We start from the raw sequence: 16871 nt of genomic DNA on the forward strand, positions 1-16871 counted from the left end.
TGTTCAATGCTACAAAATGAGGAAGGGTTTAAGATTCAAGCCAGTAGAAACTGTTGATATTCAAATATAATTGTATCTTTTGAAAAGCAAAAATAATCTACATCTAAATTTGTGGAATTAATATACATATTTAGAGGAATTGTTGGACAGAAAATCTATATGCAGACATTCTCTCTCTACATACATCCTAAACTAGACAATAAAAGTCACAAACCATGAATTTTCAATAACATTAAATACCCGGGGATAAATTTAACAAAAAATGTGCAATTAGAAAAGGAAACTTTATTGACAGAACTTTAACAGTCAAATACACAACATAAGAACAGCATAGATGGTTTCAGTTTATCTTCCTTCAAGCAAATGACTGCCCTTCACCTATAATATAAACATTTAAAAAGTCACTTAGCAGAACTTTATTTTGATGACAGGAGAGGTATACAAAGTTCACTGCAGTTGTAGTTTTATAAAATGGACTAAAACAGGAACACTAAGGGCGACCCTTTGGCTTACCTTCAGTTAATCCTCTCTAGAGATTTTATAGACTTTTCAAGCATATTACCAGTATTTTTAAAAACACACTACTCTTCCTAGTTATACAAGAAAAGAAGGACACTAAGTTCAGAACAAATGAAATCAATGGAACCTATCAGAAGGTAGTTTTCAGTAGAAGGCAAAACTGTGTACACATTTAGTAAAATATCTACCAACAAAAAGCACCCTGAGGAGAACAAAATACACAAAAACTGAAACAAAAAATCCCAAAAAAGTATCATTTAAATGCACTGGTTTGAAATAATATTCCAAATATAGGATAGATAAACAGTTGTTCTCTCTGTTACTGCTTATGTGAAGTAAATAAAATGGCCAGTATTACATTTCTTCTCTACTGTGAAAACTGTAGACATTTTCATTTGTTCTAAATGGTTGATATGGTTGTTTTAAGTTGGTTAAACATTTGTCCCCCGTTTTACTTGTAGCCCTCATGTAATTCTAAATGTTTCTTTTCACCCTGGAAAGCATTCCAGTTGGTATAATAAATTATATGGTGACACTAATTTTAAGTCATTACTATCACTGGCGACATGGTGACATCAAAATGTGAAGCAGAAATAGGACTGTTTCTCACAGCCACACCAAAAAAAAAAGAAAGAAAGAAAAAAAGGAGAGAAGAAAAGGGAGAGCAAGAGGGAGTATGAGTGAGAGAGAAAAGCAAGTAGGAAGAGAGAAAGAAAATCTGGAAAAGCAGATTTTTTGGTTTCTAAATGATAATGGCTTTTGAGAGAAAACTCTGACCAATTTCAAAAGTTCATCCACAGTATTTGTGATGTTTAGTTATTTAGTTACTATGGGGTATGTTAAATATTTGTTTTTCTACCCTACTAGCAATTTCATCAATATTCTGAAAATATTTGAGTGCCAGATTATACCCTGTTTTAATTCTGTAATATACTAACTGTTAGTGTCTTGTTCATATTTCTAATTATGTGTACTTGGGCTTTGTCCATTTGCTTCACAATTATGTAAACTGAGAGGAATCGACTGGCAGTCTGGGGTTGGCAGATACAAACTATTACATTCAGAATGGATAAACAACAAGGTCCTATTATATAGCACAGGGAACTAATGTCCAATCTCTTGTGATAAATCACAATGGAAAAGAATATTAAAAAATATGTGTGTGTATATATATATTAAAAAATTACGTAAACTAACACATTGTCTTTATTAGTTGAGTTTATTTTCCTCTTCCTAACAATTCATACCTGTCTTTTACTGAGTATCTTTTTCTTTTTCCCTTAGGTTTATTCTGTTGCTCTTTTTCTTACCTTTTATGTTGGATGTAGGATTTTATATTTATGTACCTTGTAATTTATGTATTTTCTTTTTAAATACACACATATTTAGACTAAGATTTTTCTATGAGAACATTTTAATCATGTTCTGTAGTTACTTGAAAGTAGTCTAAAAGTTGTATTTTCATCTAATTTTTCTAATGGATTGGGAAAAAAATGTAAAGTTAAAATATTTAGAAGGCTAATACACAGTAAATTCTTCCCTAACTATGAAGTTCTTCCTTTAAAATCAGAACCATGCAATTCATTGTCAGCAATTTGGAAAACACATATGTGAAAGATACTAAGTTGATTATGCGGGAAGAACTAGAGTTATAATCTTTGGCCTTCAAAACTTTTTAAACTTATGTATCAAAGAAGAAAAATAACATACTTGATATGGTTAGAGACGATTATATCATGAGGCTCAGATTTTTATTAGTTCTTTAAGAGCGAGAGTGGTGTGTATGGCAAAACCATCATAGTATTATAAAGTAATGATCCTCCAATTGAAATAAGCAACCTCCTTCCCCAAGAAAAGACCAAACCTGGGGGCAGTTAGTGTGCTTAGCATACGTATCTTACTCACACCTGCCTTGAATATCACTGACTAAATGCACTCTCTCAACTTGATCAGCCACAGAAATAGGAAACTGGACTGTCTTTGGCCATTTTATTATTCAGTCATTTCATGATTCCCTGGGGAAAGGATTTAAAATGCAACTGTTTTTTTAAAAGCTAGAGAATTCAGAATTTGAGAGAATTTAACTAACATCAAGCAGAATGTTGGCTCATTTTCTTTTTTAAAAAATTAATTAATTGATTTTAATTGGAGACTAATTACAATATTCTGGTGGGTTTTGCCATACATTGACATGAATCAGCCACAGGTGTACATGTGTCCCCCGTCAGAAAATGAAATCTCAATCCCCCTGTTATAATTTGACTCAAGATGATATTTTATGATAAATACATCATACAAAACAGAGTATTCTTGTATGCATTCCATCAAAGAGAATCAGAGAATGCAAAAATTAGCATTGAAAAATCAGCACCTGCGTGTATCTGTTCTGAATTCACAACTTACATGAGTAAAGTTGAGTTTAGAAGTTAAGGGATTTCATAGAATCACAAACATTATGCTAAAGCTGGTACTAGAACCTACTTGGATGCCTAAGCATATTTCAAATAAACTGATATTTATTACAAATGCATTCCATATTTGCTACAAGCAGAAATTATAAAAGAACCTGAAAATTATTAGCTGTTGCTTAAAGTACTTATACTCAAGAGAAGAAAATGGTTTCCTTGTTTCATTTTGATATGGCTTTGATCCTGTCCGTTTCTTTATTTGAAGTCTATAAGTCAGGCACTCAGGCATCTGGGGTCTGAACTATCTTTCAAAGAATATGTGAACTCTATTATTAAAATAATAGTAATGTTCCCTCTATATTAGTAAAGATATAATATTCTGAAAAACAGAAACCACATAAATTACTTTCTGAATGGATGACATACCTGCTTCTGGCATTTCACCAGGCTCTGTATTTGATGCAAACTCCTCCCTGACATCAGGACCATCTCCACCTTCACCCCCAGTCTTTGCCAGAGCCAATTGCTGGAGATCAGCTTCCAGGCCAGAATCTTTAAAAAAATGCATCAAATCAGCTGTAAAGCATACAATATAGACAAGGGAATGATGATATTCATTCCCTCGGTGTTATGAATTAAAAGCCTTAGGTTAGTATGCTAAAAATGTGATGAATAAGAACCTCAGGAGCATTCTTCCGGGAATGTTTTGCTGGAGAAAAAGGAAAGCAGAATTTTCCGAATGTTATTACCATTTTCCTTTTCCAGGGTTGTCCTCAGACACCTTAGTTGCCCCCTTCTCTTTGTCTTGAAAATAAGGGAAAATTTGAGCGACCACACTGACCTGCAAACTATACTCTCCTCAGTTTTTTAGGAACTGTCTGAAGTCCTTTTCTACTGTTTCCTTTCCTCTTCTTACTGATTATGTCTAAAGGCATGACTCATAGATACACTTTACCTTCAAAGGGATCCTTCTCCTCTTCTTCATCACGATTCACTGGATCCTCTCCATGTACTTCCTCCTTTCTAGGTGTGATATCCTGAATCTCAGCTGGCGGTTCCTCTTGTTGAGGTTGCTCAACACTGGGCTGCTGGTCCAAGTAGAGTGTGCATGCAAATAAAACCTTTTTGTTGTTAATACATCTAATAGCATAAATATACATAATACATAGATATATCTGAGCATAAGTAAACCTAACAACATTTTCCCAACACAATTCTATGTACTTACTTTTAATAATGTTACTCTTCACACAGAGATGAATTAGCTCCCATAAGAGTTACCCAGAAAGACTTTGGAAGTTATTTAAATCTATGTTGGGATGGAAGCATGCAGTCTGTTGTTAATAAGCAGGAGGAGGGAGTCACTGGGCACATTTCCAGGGAATTTAACAGTATACTCATCCAGGCAATGCCAGACTATATCTGAATCAATGTTCCTTCCTAAGACAAATTCTCACCCTTTATCAGCATGGAAGACCTTTATCACTGCATCTGTACTACTTAACATCATTTTCTCAAAAATAAACTTGTGCTAGTAGAAAACATCAAATGGCAAGGTACTCACAACCACAGGTTCATCCACCTGGGCGCAATCTTGATTTGTAGGTCCCAATTTTGATGCCACTTGCCCACTCATATTTCTCCCTGAAAGCAGAATATGGTGATTTAGAAAATGTATTTAAGAGTACAGCTATATTTGATCACTTTATGACCATATGTTGACTTATTTTTTTTAATGTGAGAATACTTTCAAAAGAAAACTCTGGTTAAGTATGAGTGTACATGCATTTCAATTACACCAAATACAGTCGCTTGCAAAGCCATTTGTGTCTTTGCAAAGCCAGCAGAGAAATCACCTTAAGGTACAGAAGAAGGCTGAATTTTCGGTAGGACATTTGATTTCACAACAGAATTCTCCATCATGAAGATCTTTAGTGAAATACTGCTAGGAATTTAAAAGCTCAGGACTACTGCTCATGTCACACTCCTATTCACCAGACCTATTTTCCCCAACTCCCTTGGAATTCAGTTGGAACACGAAGAAAGGCTCAGTCTTTACAGCCTGACTATGGCGATTTTCTCAGTGTCTGGGGCTGAGATGAGGCTGCATACAGAGCAACCGGTCCACTTCTCTCTTGGCACCTTACCACAAAACCCGCAATACAGTCACAACCCCACTGCGGTCCGGTTTCTAGGCCTTTCCTTAATCACCCACCCTGCCCCCTGCCCAGGTCCCACTGCTGGCCCCAGATTCTGTGCTCTGTCGTCAGTTCCAGGGCCCCATTGAACCAAATATCTCAAATAGCACCCCCAAGTCTCCCCCCACCATCATCCTACCGCCTGCCCTCCTCTGCCCACTGCCCTTCCTCTCCGCCCACCAAGGCAAGAAGTATGGCGTCGCAACACTTGTGAGGAGAAAGATGACTACCTTGAGGGCCTTCCTCCTCAAAGGCCCTAGATGGCACTGCCCGACCAGCGCGAAACTCACTGGCTACCCTCGCACGCACACACACTTAAATTCCAGACAGGACAGACCTGTGAACCTACCTGGTGAGTCTCTAGTAGTGAGAAAGAACCGGGACTGAATAAACAGACCCGTCTCACGCCCAACGCTCCTCACAGATCGCTCAGGAAGGCGTATGCGCACCAAGGCGCATGCGCAGCAACGGATGCGCCCGCACACACTGCGCATGCTCACTGAGTTGGGCGTGTGCAGTGCAGGTTGCCGGAGAAGGCAATGGCACCCCACTCTAGTACTCTTGCCTGGAAAATCCCATGGATGGAGGAGCCTGGTGGGCTACACAGTCCATGGGGTCGCTAAGAGTCGGACACGACTGAGCAACTTCACTTTCATTTTTCACTCTCATGCATTGGAGAAGGAAATGGCAACCCACTCCAGTGTTCTTGCCTGGAGAATCCCAGGGACAGGGGAGCCTGGTGGGCTGCCGTCTATGGGGTCGCACAGAGTCGGGCACGACTGAAGTGACTTAGCAGCAGCAGTGCAGGTTGCTGTTTTCCCGCCATTGAGGTGGAGTCCTGGAACTGCAGGGTCTCTGGAGGATGAGAAAGGGGCATGAAGACTATATTTTTTTCCTTCCAGTGCAATCTTTCTTATGCATCCACAACCTGTGGTGATAGGTAGTCCCAGGTTACCCTTAGTGGAGAATGTGTCTCAGAAAGACAGTCATGACAGAAATACATATTACGTTTTTTAATACCTATTTTTATACATGCTCTGATGAAGCATTTCCTTCGTTGCTTCTGGGTTTTCCGTCATACTCCCAATGGCTTTACTCACTTCCATGGAATAAGTACATAAATAGATGCCTCTGTTTCCACTTTTTGCTTGGTGCACTGCACATTTAAATCTCTGAACTGGTAACTAGTTTCTCTGAGTATACCTCTGGTTCCTATACAGTATTGTTCCTTTAGCATCGGACTTCACTTTCACCACCAGACACATCCACAGCTCGGTGTTGTTTCCACTTTGGCTTAGCCGTTTCATTCCTTCTGTAGCTATTTCTGCATTCTTCTCCAGTACCACATTCTTCTTTTTCTATTATCGCAGGAATTTTCGTACTTACTAGGAGTTTTAATTTTACCCAATTTTACCCAAGAGAAAGGAAAACATGTACACACAAGGACCTTTACTCAAATATTCTACTCATGTACTCCTAATAGCCAAAACTAGAAACAGCCCAACTATTCAACAACTGGTATAAACATGAAAGAAAAACAAAAGAGAATACTCGTACAAAAGAACACTACATGGTATTTAAAAAGGAACTACTAATGCATGTAACAGCAAGGATGCATCTCAGCTGTGCCAATGACAGATGTCAGACACAGAAAGCTATGTATTATATGATTTCATGTCAATGGATTTCTGGAAAAGCACAACTATAGGCAGAGAAAGATATCTGTGGTTGCCAGGGTATAGGAGTGGAGGAAGGAGTCTGAATGCAAATAACCCAAGGGAGCATTTTCAAACCAATGGGACGTTTTCTACATTTCTTTGTGGTAGCATTTACACAATGGTATGCATATGTCAAAACTTGACAAACGGTAATGCTTTAAAGGACTGACTTTTATTGTATACAAATTATATCTCAATACTTCTCACTTTTTAAAAAAAGGATCTTTTAAGTATGTAAATACTGGTTATTGTATCCATCTAGACCTTGAGCTCATAAATATAAAAATCTTATTTGAAATTCTTCCCAGACCTGGCCAACTTCCAGGATTCCCCATGACACCTTTGTACCCTTATGATAGGACAAAGAAACCTGGTCTTAACCAGGTTAACAATTCCACCTCCTTCACCTCAAGTCAACGTTCTTGCTGAGTTCTGTCCATTTTACTTTGAAAATGTCTAATGCATCTTCTTTTTCCCATGTCCAACACATCTGCTCTAGTCCAAAGCTCCCCTCCATTTAATTGTCAACCCCCTTCTAAGGGGTCTCTCACATCCACTCAGGGTGACTGTCTCCCACTCACCGCCCTCTCCCTCCCTCTCTTACAGTTCCAGAACTGTTTATGACTTTCTAGATAAAGGCTACTGTCCTACACAAGAACTGGAAAGTATGGTCTAGCCCTTGCCCATCTTGCTAACATCATGGAAAGTAGAGAATCCTCTTCTTGTCTCTCTTATTGGGCTTCATTCATGCCCTCCACTTTCTCAAGCTTAGATTGTCCCATATTTCTGAAGCCTCCAGTTAGTAGACTCCTTCAAGCTAGGCTTCAACAGTATATGGAATGAGAACTTCCAGATATACAAGCTGGTTTTGAAGAGGCAGAGAAACAAGAGATTAAATTGCAACCTTCATTAGATCATGGGGAAAGCAAGGGAATTCCAGAAACACATCTACTTCTCCTTCATTGACTAGACTACCTCAAGGCCTCTGACTGTGTGGATCACAACAAACTGTGGAAAATTCTTAGAGATGGGACTACCAGACAAGCTGACCTGTCTCCTGAGAAACCTGTATGAGGGTTAAGAAGTAACAGTTAGAATAAAACATGGAACAACGGACTGGTTCAAAATTGCGAAAGGAGTAAGACAAGGTTGTATAGAGTCACCCTGCTTATTCAACTTACATGCAGAGCACATCATGGGAAATGATGGGCTGGATGACTCACAAGCTGGAATCAAGGTTGCTGGCAGAAATATCAAGAAGCTCAGACATGCAGATCATAGCAGTTTAATGGCAGGAACTGAAGAGGATCTAAAGAACCGCTTGATGAGGGTGAAAGAGGAGAGTGAAAAGGCTGGCTTAAAAGTCAACATTCAAAAATATAAGATTATGGCATCCAGTCCTATCATTTCACGGAAAACAGAAGGGGCGCAGTGGATACACGGACAAATTTAATTTTGGAGGCTCCAAAATCACCGTGCATGGTGATTGCTGCCATGAAATTAAGACACTTGATCCTTGGAAGAACAACCATGACAAAGCTAGTATGCATGCATGCTCATTGCTTCGTTGTGTCTGACTCTTTATGACCCCATGGACCGTAGCCTGCCAGGTGCCACTGTCCATGGGATTCTCCAGGCAAGAATACTTTAGTGGATTGCCATGCCCTCCTCCCATGGGGCATGGCAGGGCATCTTCCCAACCCAGGGGTGAAACCCTTGACTCCTGCATCCCATGCATTGCAGGGAGATTCTTTTTTTTTTTTTCTTGTCACTTTATTTTTTAATTGAAGGATAATTGCTCTACAGAATTTTGTTGTTGTCTGTCAAACATCAACAAGAATCAGCCATAGGTACACCCATGAGGCGAATTCCTTACCACTGAGCCACCAAGGAAGCCCATGTCAAAGCTAGACAGCATAGTATAAAGCAGAGACATCACTTTACAGACAAAGGTCCGTATAGTCAAAACTATGGCTTTTTCAGTAGTCATGTACAGATGTGTGAGTTCGATCATTAAGAAGGCTGAGTGACAAAGAATTGATGCTTTTGGTTTGTGGTGCTGGAGAAGACACTTGAGAATCCGTCGGACATGAATTTGAACAAACTATGGCAGATAGTGGAGGACAGAGGAGCCTGGGGTGCTACAGTCCATGGGGTCTCGTGCAAAGAGTGGTACACGACCAAGCAACTGAAAACGAACAACCACCACCACCTTACCTTTGCGTTTCCCTGTGCCAAAGAATTGATGCTTTTGAACTGTGGTGTTGGAGAAGACTCTTGAGAGTCCCTTGGACTGCAAGGAGATGCAACCAGTCCATTCTGAAGGAGATCAGTCCTGGGTGTTCTTTGGAAGGAATGATGCTAAAGCTGAAACTCCAGTACTTTGGCCACCTCATGAGAAGAGTTGACACATTGAAAAAGACTCTGATGCTGGGAGGGATTGGGGGCAGGAGGAGAAGGGGAAGGCAGAGGATGAGATGGCTGAATGGCATCACTGATTCGATGGACGTGAGTCTGGGTGAACTCCGGGAGTTGGTGATGGACAGGGAGGCCTGGCGTGCTGCGATTCATGGGGTCGCAAAGAGTCGGACATGACTGAGGGACTGAACTGAACTCAACTGAACTGAACGTGCCACAGCCCCACTTTCAACAGGGCTAAGAAGTTTCTGTGTCTGTCAGTGCTGAAGGCTGAGACTTATGTCTTTACAGACTCAGCGCCCCCTGCTTAGGGTTGATGGTGGGTCCTTAGAACACTCATCACTCCCTCCCAGAGCTCAGAGCACGGAGCCTTCTCACAACAGTAATGGAGCACCCTGCCTGCTACAGAAATGGGAATCGTAGCTGTTTAGCCTCTCTTAATATGTTTTCTCCCTTTGCGTTGAGTTCACTTCCACATTTCTTCTTTGAGTTACCAAATCAAACTCTTCTCATCCCCAACTGGTTACTGTAACAAGCTGCAGCTGCATCTTTATCAAGGACGGTGCATGTACCCCCTGCGCTATGTATTTTCTTCCTCATTTCCCATCAGAATCTGTCGACTCCCAGACATCACAAAAAGGGCTCCAGATCACCCACAAAAGGGGCGGTGCTGCAGGGGAGGCTGTGGCTCTCGTCCACAGCCTGAGTCAAAGCAGGACTGTGTTATAAGTGTCACCAGCTGCCCCAATGCATCATGGGAGCCAAAAGAGCAATGGTCTGAAAGTCCTAACACAGACACTTATGTGGAAGGAACACCAGTGTCTTCCTAGGGACCTGTGAGTTGTTGTTTGGTTTGGGCCTTTAGAGTCAGTGACCGTTTTCACATCACTTGCAGGCTTAGCTAACCTTCCATCAGGACCTCTCTCCTCCCCTACAGCCCCCTACCTACTGTACCAAAAATCATACTTCTGACTTCAGTGTGCCAATTGGGTTTTCACCTGGCACAGATACCAATACAATTTTTTATGCTGAAACCTCAAGATACCTGAAGAAAACGAGTTTTCAGAAAGTCCATCTTTCAATTATAATAGGAAAACTGCCTATGTAACAATGAAGATACAACAAATTAAAATATTAATAAAATGTTATTTGGAAATTATCTAGAATGCCACACTTAAGAGAAAAAAAATTTAATACATGGTCTATTGCCTTTCAGGTCGAATCTGCATTTAAGAAAATTAGGAGATGGGCGAGGTAATGTCTTCATGATATTGTATTTGTTGTTCTGTTTATCATTACATTATTTCTATGGTTATGCTACTTTCCAGAATGATGAGGGTGGTCCACTAATATCTGTCTCGGCAAATACATGTTTAGAGCTTGCTACGGGCTAGGAACTGTTCTCTGTGACCTTTGCATGTTGACATGACACCCCATGGACTTTTGTGCACTTAGGAGGAACTGTGTTCAATCCATATGCAGATCCATCGTAGTGTTTCATGTGGATGGACGTGACCTGCCTTCTGACCCACAGTAGACTAGACACTGCACTGTATTCCAGACTGGGAGTCAGATACCACGCCTGTCTGTTTCTTTCTGGCCTGGGCACCAATCTGACTCAGCTCTTGCCAGCTAGGTGACTTTTTGCAAATTCATTCACCCATTAACGTCTGTGTGTCTCCACTCCTCAACTGCAGAAAGGGATGATAGCATTAAAAATGCTCACCTTACAGTGTTGTTATGAGTACTCAAAGACTTTTGAGTACATATGGAGTACATATGCACATTGTGTACATATGGAGAGCTAAGCACGATCCAGAAGGGTGAGCTTTTCTTCTGGTCTCTCTTCACTTCCGTTTCTGCTTCTACTCATATGCCCCTGTCCCTGCCCCCATGCCTTTACCTCCCCAATCCCAACTGATCTGTGTCGTCTCTGATCTGTGCCCCTGTCTTCAGACTCTGCATCCCAAAACACAGCTGAACATCTCCTCATGATTTACCTCAGAAAATATCCATATCATCACCCTTGGATTAAACAATCATGAGTATTAGTGGAAGAAATAAGAAACACAACAAAACTGGAAATGTGAAAACTACACAAGAAATAAAGCATTACTGATGATCGTTTGACTATTAACATTTTCATATCTTCATCAGATTCAGATCTTCAGATTTGATTGAGAATTAGACTTGATAAAAGGCCTTTTAATTTCCCTGGGCAATGTTTTTAAAAATTTATATACTAATGTTCTATAACTGTCCAGTGACCACTTGCTTTCCCGTCATGATGCAAATCCTATGAAGAGGTCATTAGACATCTAACTTCACATAGAATATTCACTAAACTTTTTCATACGAGCACATGATGAAACCCAAATATTTCCTCTAAGCTTCACAATATCCCCATAAGAAGAGGGGGATACTCATTGTGCTAAAAAAAAACAAAACAAAACCAAAAACCCCCCCTCATACCTCATACACTCCATTCTTGAGGCCCTGAAAGGCCTGAAATGATAGTGCAAGGTCCATGCAGTGTGTCAAAGGTGGTCTTGACATTGTGTCTCTGGGACGATTTCCAGGGAAATGTGGAACAGCAATAATATTAACAACAGTGATAACAACAGTTAGAATTGACTTGGAACGTGCCATATGGCACGTACTGTCCTGACAATTTCTCATGTCTTAACACGGTCAGTGGTCTACACTGCCCCATGAAGTAGTTAAATTTACTCGAAGCTAGTGTTTCCATGTGGTTAAAAGAGGAATGAGGCACAGAGGAGCTACATAACCTGTTCAGTGTCGCCCAGCAGTAAGGGAGCCACAGGTCTAGACACACTGTGGAAAACTCTGGGTGTATTTATTTATTCAGTCAAGGGTAAGATCCAACGGCTACAGCAAAATATGTAGAATAACAGCTACCACATAAAAAAATTGATCTTACATCATAGAAATGCACACTAAATGGAAATCTGATTTCTTCAGAAATCTTTCAAATGGAGTCTTGACAAGACTGGCATCAGGATGTTTTGTAGAAATGGTGGTCTACAAACAAGAGCCTCCTCAGAACAGCAGACAGCATGTCAGTGAGTCTCCTAGACTGGAGGTCTTGGGTTTGTGCATCAGAGAAGGCAGGAAACCCCTGTCACATGCTCTCAGTAGAAACAGAGCCTGGCCGCAGGCAAAATAAGACCATGCCTCTGCTCCGGTAGTGCCTAGACAAGTTGTCCATGTCAATCAGAACTGAGGAATTCTTCTAAAAAGTGCAGATTCCATGATCTACACTCAGTGACTCTCACTCAGTGCATCTACAAGAGTGCCCTAGAATCTGTGAGATTTCACTACACTTGGGAAACTCAGGGACTTTATTAAACCCCTTTGGTAGTGAGACTGTCAGCAAAATAAGGAAAATAGAGATCGGAACAGATATTAGAAAAAACATATAGATAATCAACAAAACCCAAAGCTGGCTCTTTCAAAAGGTCAATATGAATTCATAAGTTTCCACCCATAAGAATTTTAAAAAAAAGATAACTAAAGACAAAATTTACCAATATCAGGAAAGAAATAGGTTACAGATTCCACATTTCCTAATCCAATCATTTCATCAAGGTGAATTGGGCCAAATCCAAGCAATGTGATGAAACCACTCGTTTTCTTTCTCATTGTCCTCCAGCTTCCCCTTCCTGCCTCTCTCCTTTGCCCCATTTCCTTTCTCCTTCTTAAGTCCTGCCCTCCATCAAGAGGAGCAATATTATGAGGCGTGATTCCCATGCCTCATAATCCCATGATTATAACTGATGTCCGCTGCTTGGCTGACATTCAGCGTGGATGCTATCATCCCGGTAGCTGGTACACTGAAGCTCTCTGTCTCTCATGATGGACCAGAAGGTTTCACTCTAATTTCAAGTATAGGTAGGAGAGAAGGTGCAGGGCACATGTTGGAGCCTTGAGTCCTTCATCTAAGAAATGCAGAAGACCACAAACTGTGGGAGAAACAGAAATAGCAGCACCAGGCCCCTTTCAAGGAGAGCTATGTGCCAAACACAGCACATCACAGGATTCCTTGACATTCAGGAGCACGCCAAGTAGATTTCCATGCCAGGACTGTTGCATTTATTGTTCCTTCTGCGTGGAATGCTCTTCTCTTAGGTAACCCCACAGCCTGCTCCCTTACTTCCTCCAGATCTCTACTTACTTGCAGTCTTTCAGGGAGTCCTTCCCTCATTATCTCAAATAAAATTATAACATCATACCTACATACACCCTTTCCCCTGATCTAGAAATATCTTTCTTCATAGTGCCTGCCACCCTTGATTATTTACTGACCGCCAAGTCTATGAAATGAGAGACTTGGTTGGTTTTGTCCTGTCACAAACTCCAATAGTGTGCAGGTCTATGGCAGGCGCTCAGAAAACATTTGCTGAAGGACAGTCTGGAGCCAGGCCCTTACACACATTGCTAACATGCACAGGTAGCCTCCAAGATGGGCACTGGCCCCATTGTATTAATTATGATACAAACTGAGATTTCAGGAGACAAGTGATACACTCAACAACACACAGTCAGCATGTCAGGTTCCAGGCTTCAGAATCATATCTGCCAGCTTCCAAATCCTCAGTTCCCGGACAGAGACCTCACAGCCAAGAATATAAGAGGTTTTATATCTAACACAAAGACTCCAAACAGCTCAGATAGATACCCAGAGACACCAAAAAGAGCTCACTGAATCTCTGCACAGAGAGTGCACAACTCGTCTCAGACCCTCAAACACAACAGAGACCATAACCATACACACTGTGACAAAGACCCTCCAAACAGACCAAAGTCTTCCAGACAGAAACAAATGAGAACTGCACAGATACTTCACATCATGGAGACTGACTCCCAAACCACTGAGACACTTACCGACCTAACACAAAACCCCCTAAACAGAAAGACAGAAGTTTTAATAACTCAAGAACATCATATAACCTTAAGATAAAGTTCCCAGGCAAATGAAAAACTTGCCACCTGTGCATAGATCCCCAAGCAGCTGATAGTTTACACCTTTACACTGACCCATCCTTAAAGCAGCACAGAGGCATCACAACTTCGGACCCAGAATCAAAAGCTCAGTGATCTCACATTCTGGGGTGCAGATGCCTACACAGAGATCTCACACCCAGGGACTGAAAGGCCAGCAAGCTCCAAAGATGCACATCCTGGTATACAGGCACACATCCTAGAGGCTTTGTATTATGGCTCGAAAAATCCACTCAGATCAAATATCCCATCACTCACAACCCCGCCCAAAGGCTCAAGGGGATCAAATGTACCCAAGCAGCACCTGTGTTGTCACACGTAGCAAAACACAATCCCAAGCTGCCAGATCCAGGTTATTCTCCAGGGAGAGACACCAAAATCAGGGACCTCCCCCTGGACATGAGTTGCATGCATTTGTGTGAATGACCGTGCACTGTCACAGACTGAGCGAGAGCTGAACAAGACTGAAACGCCATCACCATGCACAGCCAGCCAGTGCGCCAAACCTCGCCACTAACCAGGGCACCTATTAGACCCCTTCTGGAAAAGCACTAAAACGCGGAGCAAAATTGCATGCTCTGAAAAGTCGCGCACGCCAACGCAGGCACACGCGTACACAGGCGCCTCTCGCCCTCAGTGCCTGTTCTGTGACCACACTGCCTGCAATCACGCGGTGGCCAATCACTGCCCAGAACGCTTCCCTGACTCCACACCCAAACCGACAGCCAGTCTCTCGCTCCGTAGTGGTCCCACCAACCAAGGGGTGGAGTTGAAAAAGAGACGAAGAAAATTTCCGCTTAATACCTGTGTCCATTCGGATTCAAAAGCAGTGGGAAGACGAAGAGGAGCGAATGGGGATGGACCCAGTGGCGCCGTGAGTGCCGCCGCAGGGAACTGTGGTCCATGCCTGACCCGGTGTAAGGGGACCCTCTCTCTGTTGTCACACGCCCTCTCCCAATGGTACCTTTCAGAGTGGGTGATCTTACTGCTACTCCTCAGTGGTACATCCCAGGACAGAACTGTTTCATCTCGCGCGCCCCTTGCGGGTGGGATTGGGGAACAGCAATATAGATGCCTGTGGACCATTCCAGGGGAATCCACAAAGGGCAGAAGGGCAAGGTTAGGGGGAAAACCCCACAGATTCCTGCAATTTTGGACTCAGAAAAAAGTCTTCATAAACTGAAGATTACATCTCTATGGGGATCATTGTCTAACAGAGAACACTGAAAGCATTTTATCTATGCTGGGCATTGTGCTTGTTTGTGCTTTCCTGTTCAATACGGAATAGGTCTCATGCGGGAAAGCCAGCCGCTGTCCCCCAAGGGGCAGGATAGATAAAGCTTCCGACTGGGATCTGCAGGCCTGGCGTGGGAAAGCCCTCTGTCGCTGACTGCGAGTAATATGTGGAAGAGACAACAGGACCTTCCATTGTGTTAGGAAAGGGGTCAACTCCGAGGGGACCCAAGGACACCACTACGTAGGTGAGATAAAGACAATGGCTTTGTCACCATCTTGTCATCCCTGAATATGTTCCCTAGCAGGATCCTCAGCCTGTCTAGCTATGCCTCTCTCAGCAAGTTTAAATTTGTGTATTCATTCCATCATTCATTCATTCTCTCCAAAGCATGTGTCAAGCACAACTCTGTGTGTTAGGAAAGAGAAAATCAACCTTTTCCTCATGGAGCTTACATTCTGTTGGGATCATGTGGTCCCCAAATACAAGTAATGTATCAGGTGTTTGTAACTGCCATGATTAACATTAAATCAGGATAGTGAAATAGAGAGAGGGGATGATATCTAGAAAGAGTGGTCAGGGAAGTTCTAAGATTGTGACATTTGAGCAAAAGCCTAGAGGAGATACGCGTATCTGGGAGAAAAGTATCCTAGACAGAGGTAAGGCCAGTGGAAAAGCTGGGGAGTAGAACCCTGTGTAGTGTGTATGAAAACAGTGAGGAGGGCAATGTGACAGGCACAGCATGATGGAGGGAGAATGAGGAGATTGGGTGACAGAAGTGATGAAGGCCAGGTCCCTTGGGCCTTCTGGCCATTGGGAGGATTTTGACTTGAACCACAGGAGGGTTCTTGTCAGAGAAGTCCCCAGGCTTCTTTCCAAGGCCCAGAGCACCACATGATTGTTGAGGAGCTCTTGGTTGATTTGAAGAAAAACCCTTCCCCACCCCTTCTGCAGCTGAGCATGCCTTTCCTGGAATCCCCTACACTCAAGAGGAATGCCTCCTCCTGCTCCGAGTGAACATTCTTGTCAACTGATGATACCCTCAGGAGAGACAGGGCAAAGACCCTCTTGGTGTGAGTGATGTCACATTGAGTCTTGCAAAGGCAAAGAGAGATGATATAAGAGGCACAGAGATGGCAGTGAGAAAGACAAAGATAGAGCATTAGACAGGGACGGAGAGACTACTTCTGGCACTAAACTGTCCTCACTTAGTTAGCCCAAGCCCTGCTACTGGATGATGTACAGTACATTTTCTCTATAGGAGAAAAGAAGCTCCTCCCCTGGGACTCTCTCTAGGGAATGACTCAGTTGCCCATGGCCTGGGCTGCCGGGGTTCAGCCCCAGTGGTCCAGGG

General features: G+C 42.2%; 1 protein-coding gene across 6 annotated transcripts; it reads right to left on the reverse strand.

The window, feature by feature from the left end:
* Nucleotides 1-265: 265 nt before the first annotated feature.
* LOC113886990 (X antigen family member 5-like) lies at nucleotides 266-15177 on the reverse strand. Of its 6 annotated transcripts, none has more exons than XM_027533763.1 (5): nucleotides 15088-15177; nucleotides 4492-4571; nucleotides 3883-4012; nucleotides 3354-3479; nucleotides 266-378 (listed from the first exon to the last, which is right to left on the reverse strand). In XM_027533763.1, exons 1-5 carry the CDS (start codon nucleotides 15095-15097, stop codon nucleotides 356-358), a joined length of 369 nt encoding a protein of 122 aa, XP_027389564.1. In that variant the 5' UTR covers nucleotides 15098-15177; the 3' UTR covers nucleotides 266-355. The 6 variants fall into 6 exon arrangements, with proteins under 6 accessions (XP_027389564.1, XP_027389563.1, XP_027389562.1 ...); XM_027533762.1 differs by having other exon boundaries at nucleotides 3883-4015; XM_027533761.1 differs by lacking the exon at nucleotides 15088-15177 and adding an exon at nucleotides 5475-5634.
* Between the last annotated feature and the right edge of the window lie 1694 nt (nucleotides 15178-16871).

This window comes from Bos indicus x Bos taurus, chromosome X (genome assembly GCF_003369695.1).
Source record: "Bos indicus x Bos taurus breed Angus x Brahman F1 hybrid chromosome X, Bos_hybrid_MaternalHap_v2.0, whole genome shotgun sequence".
NCBI lineage: Eukaryota > Metazoa > Chordata > Mammalia > Artiodactyla > Bovidae > Bos > Bos indicus x Bos taurus.

Excerpts from the sequence above, each read along its gene's own strand:
- LOC113886990 (XM_027533758.1), bottom strand. The coding sequence starts at position 5,619 with ATGCGCAGTGTGTGCGGGCGCATCCGTTGCTGCGCATGCGCCTTGGTG. Across the intron at positions 4,572-5,474 it reads CACTACTAGAGACTCACCAG|GGAGAAATATGAGTGGGCAA; the intron begins GTAGGTTCACAG and ends TTCTGCTTTCAG. Across the intron at positions 3,480-3,882 it reads GGAGAAGGATCCCTTTGAAG|ATTCTGGCCTGGAAGCTGAT; the intron begins GTAAAGTGTATC and ends ATTTTTTTAAAG.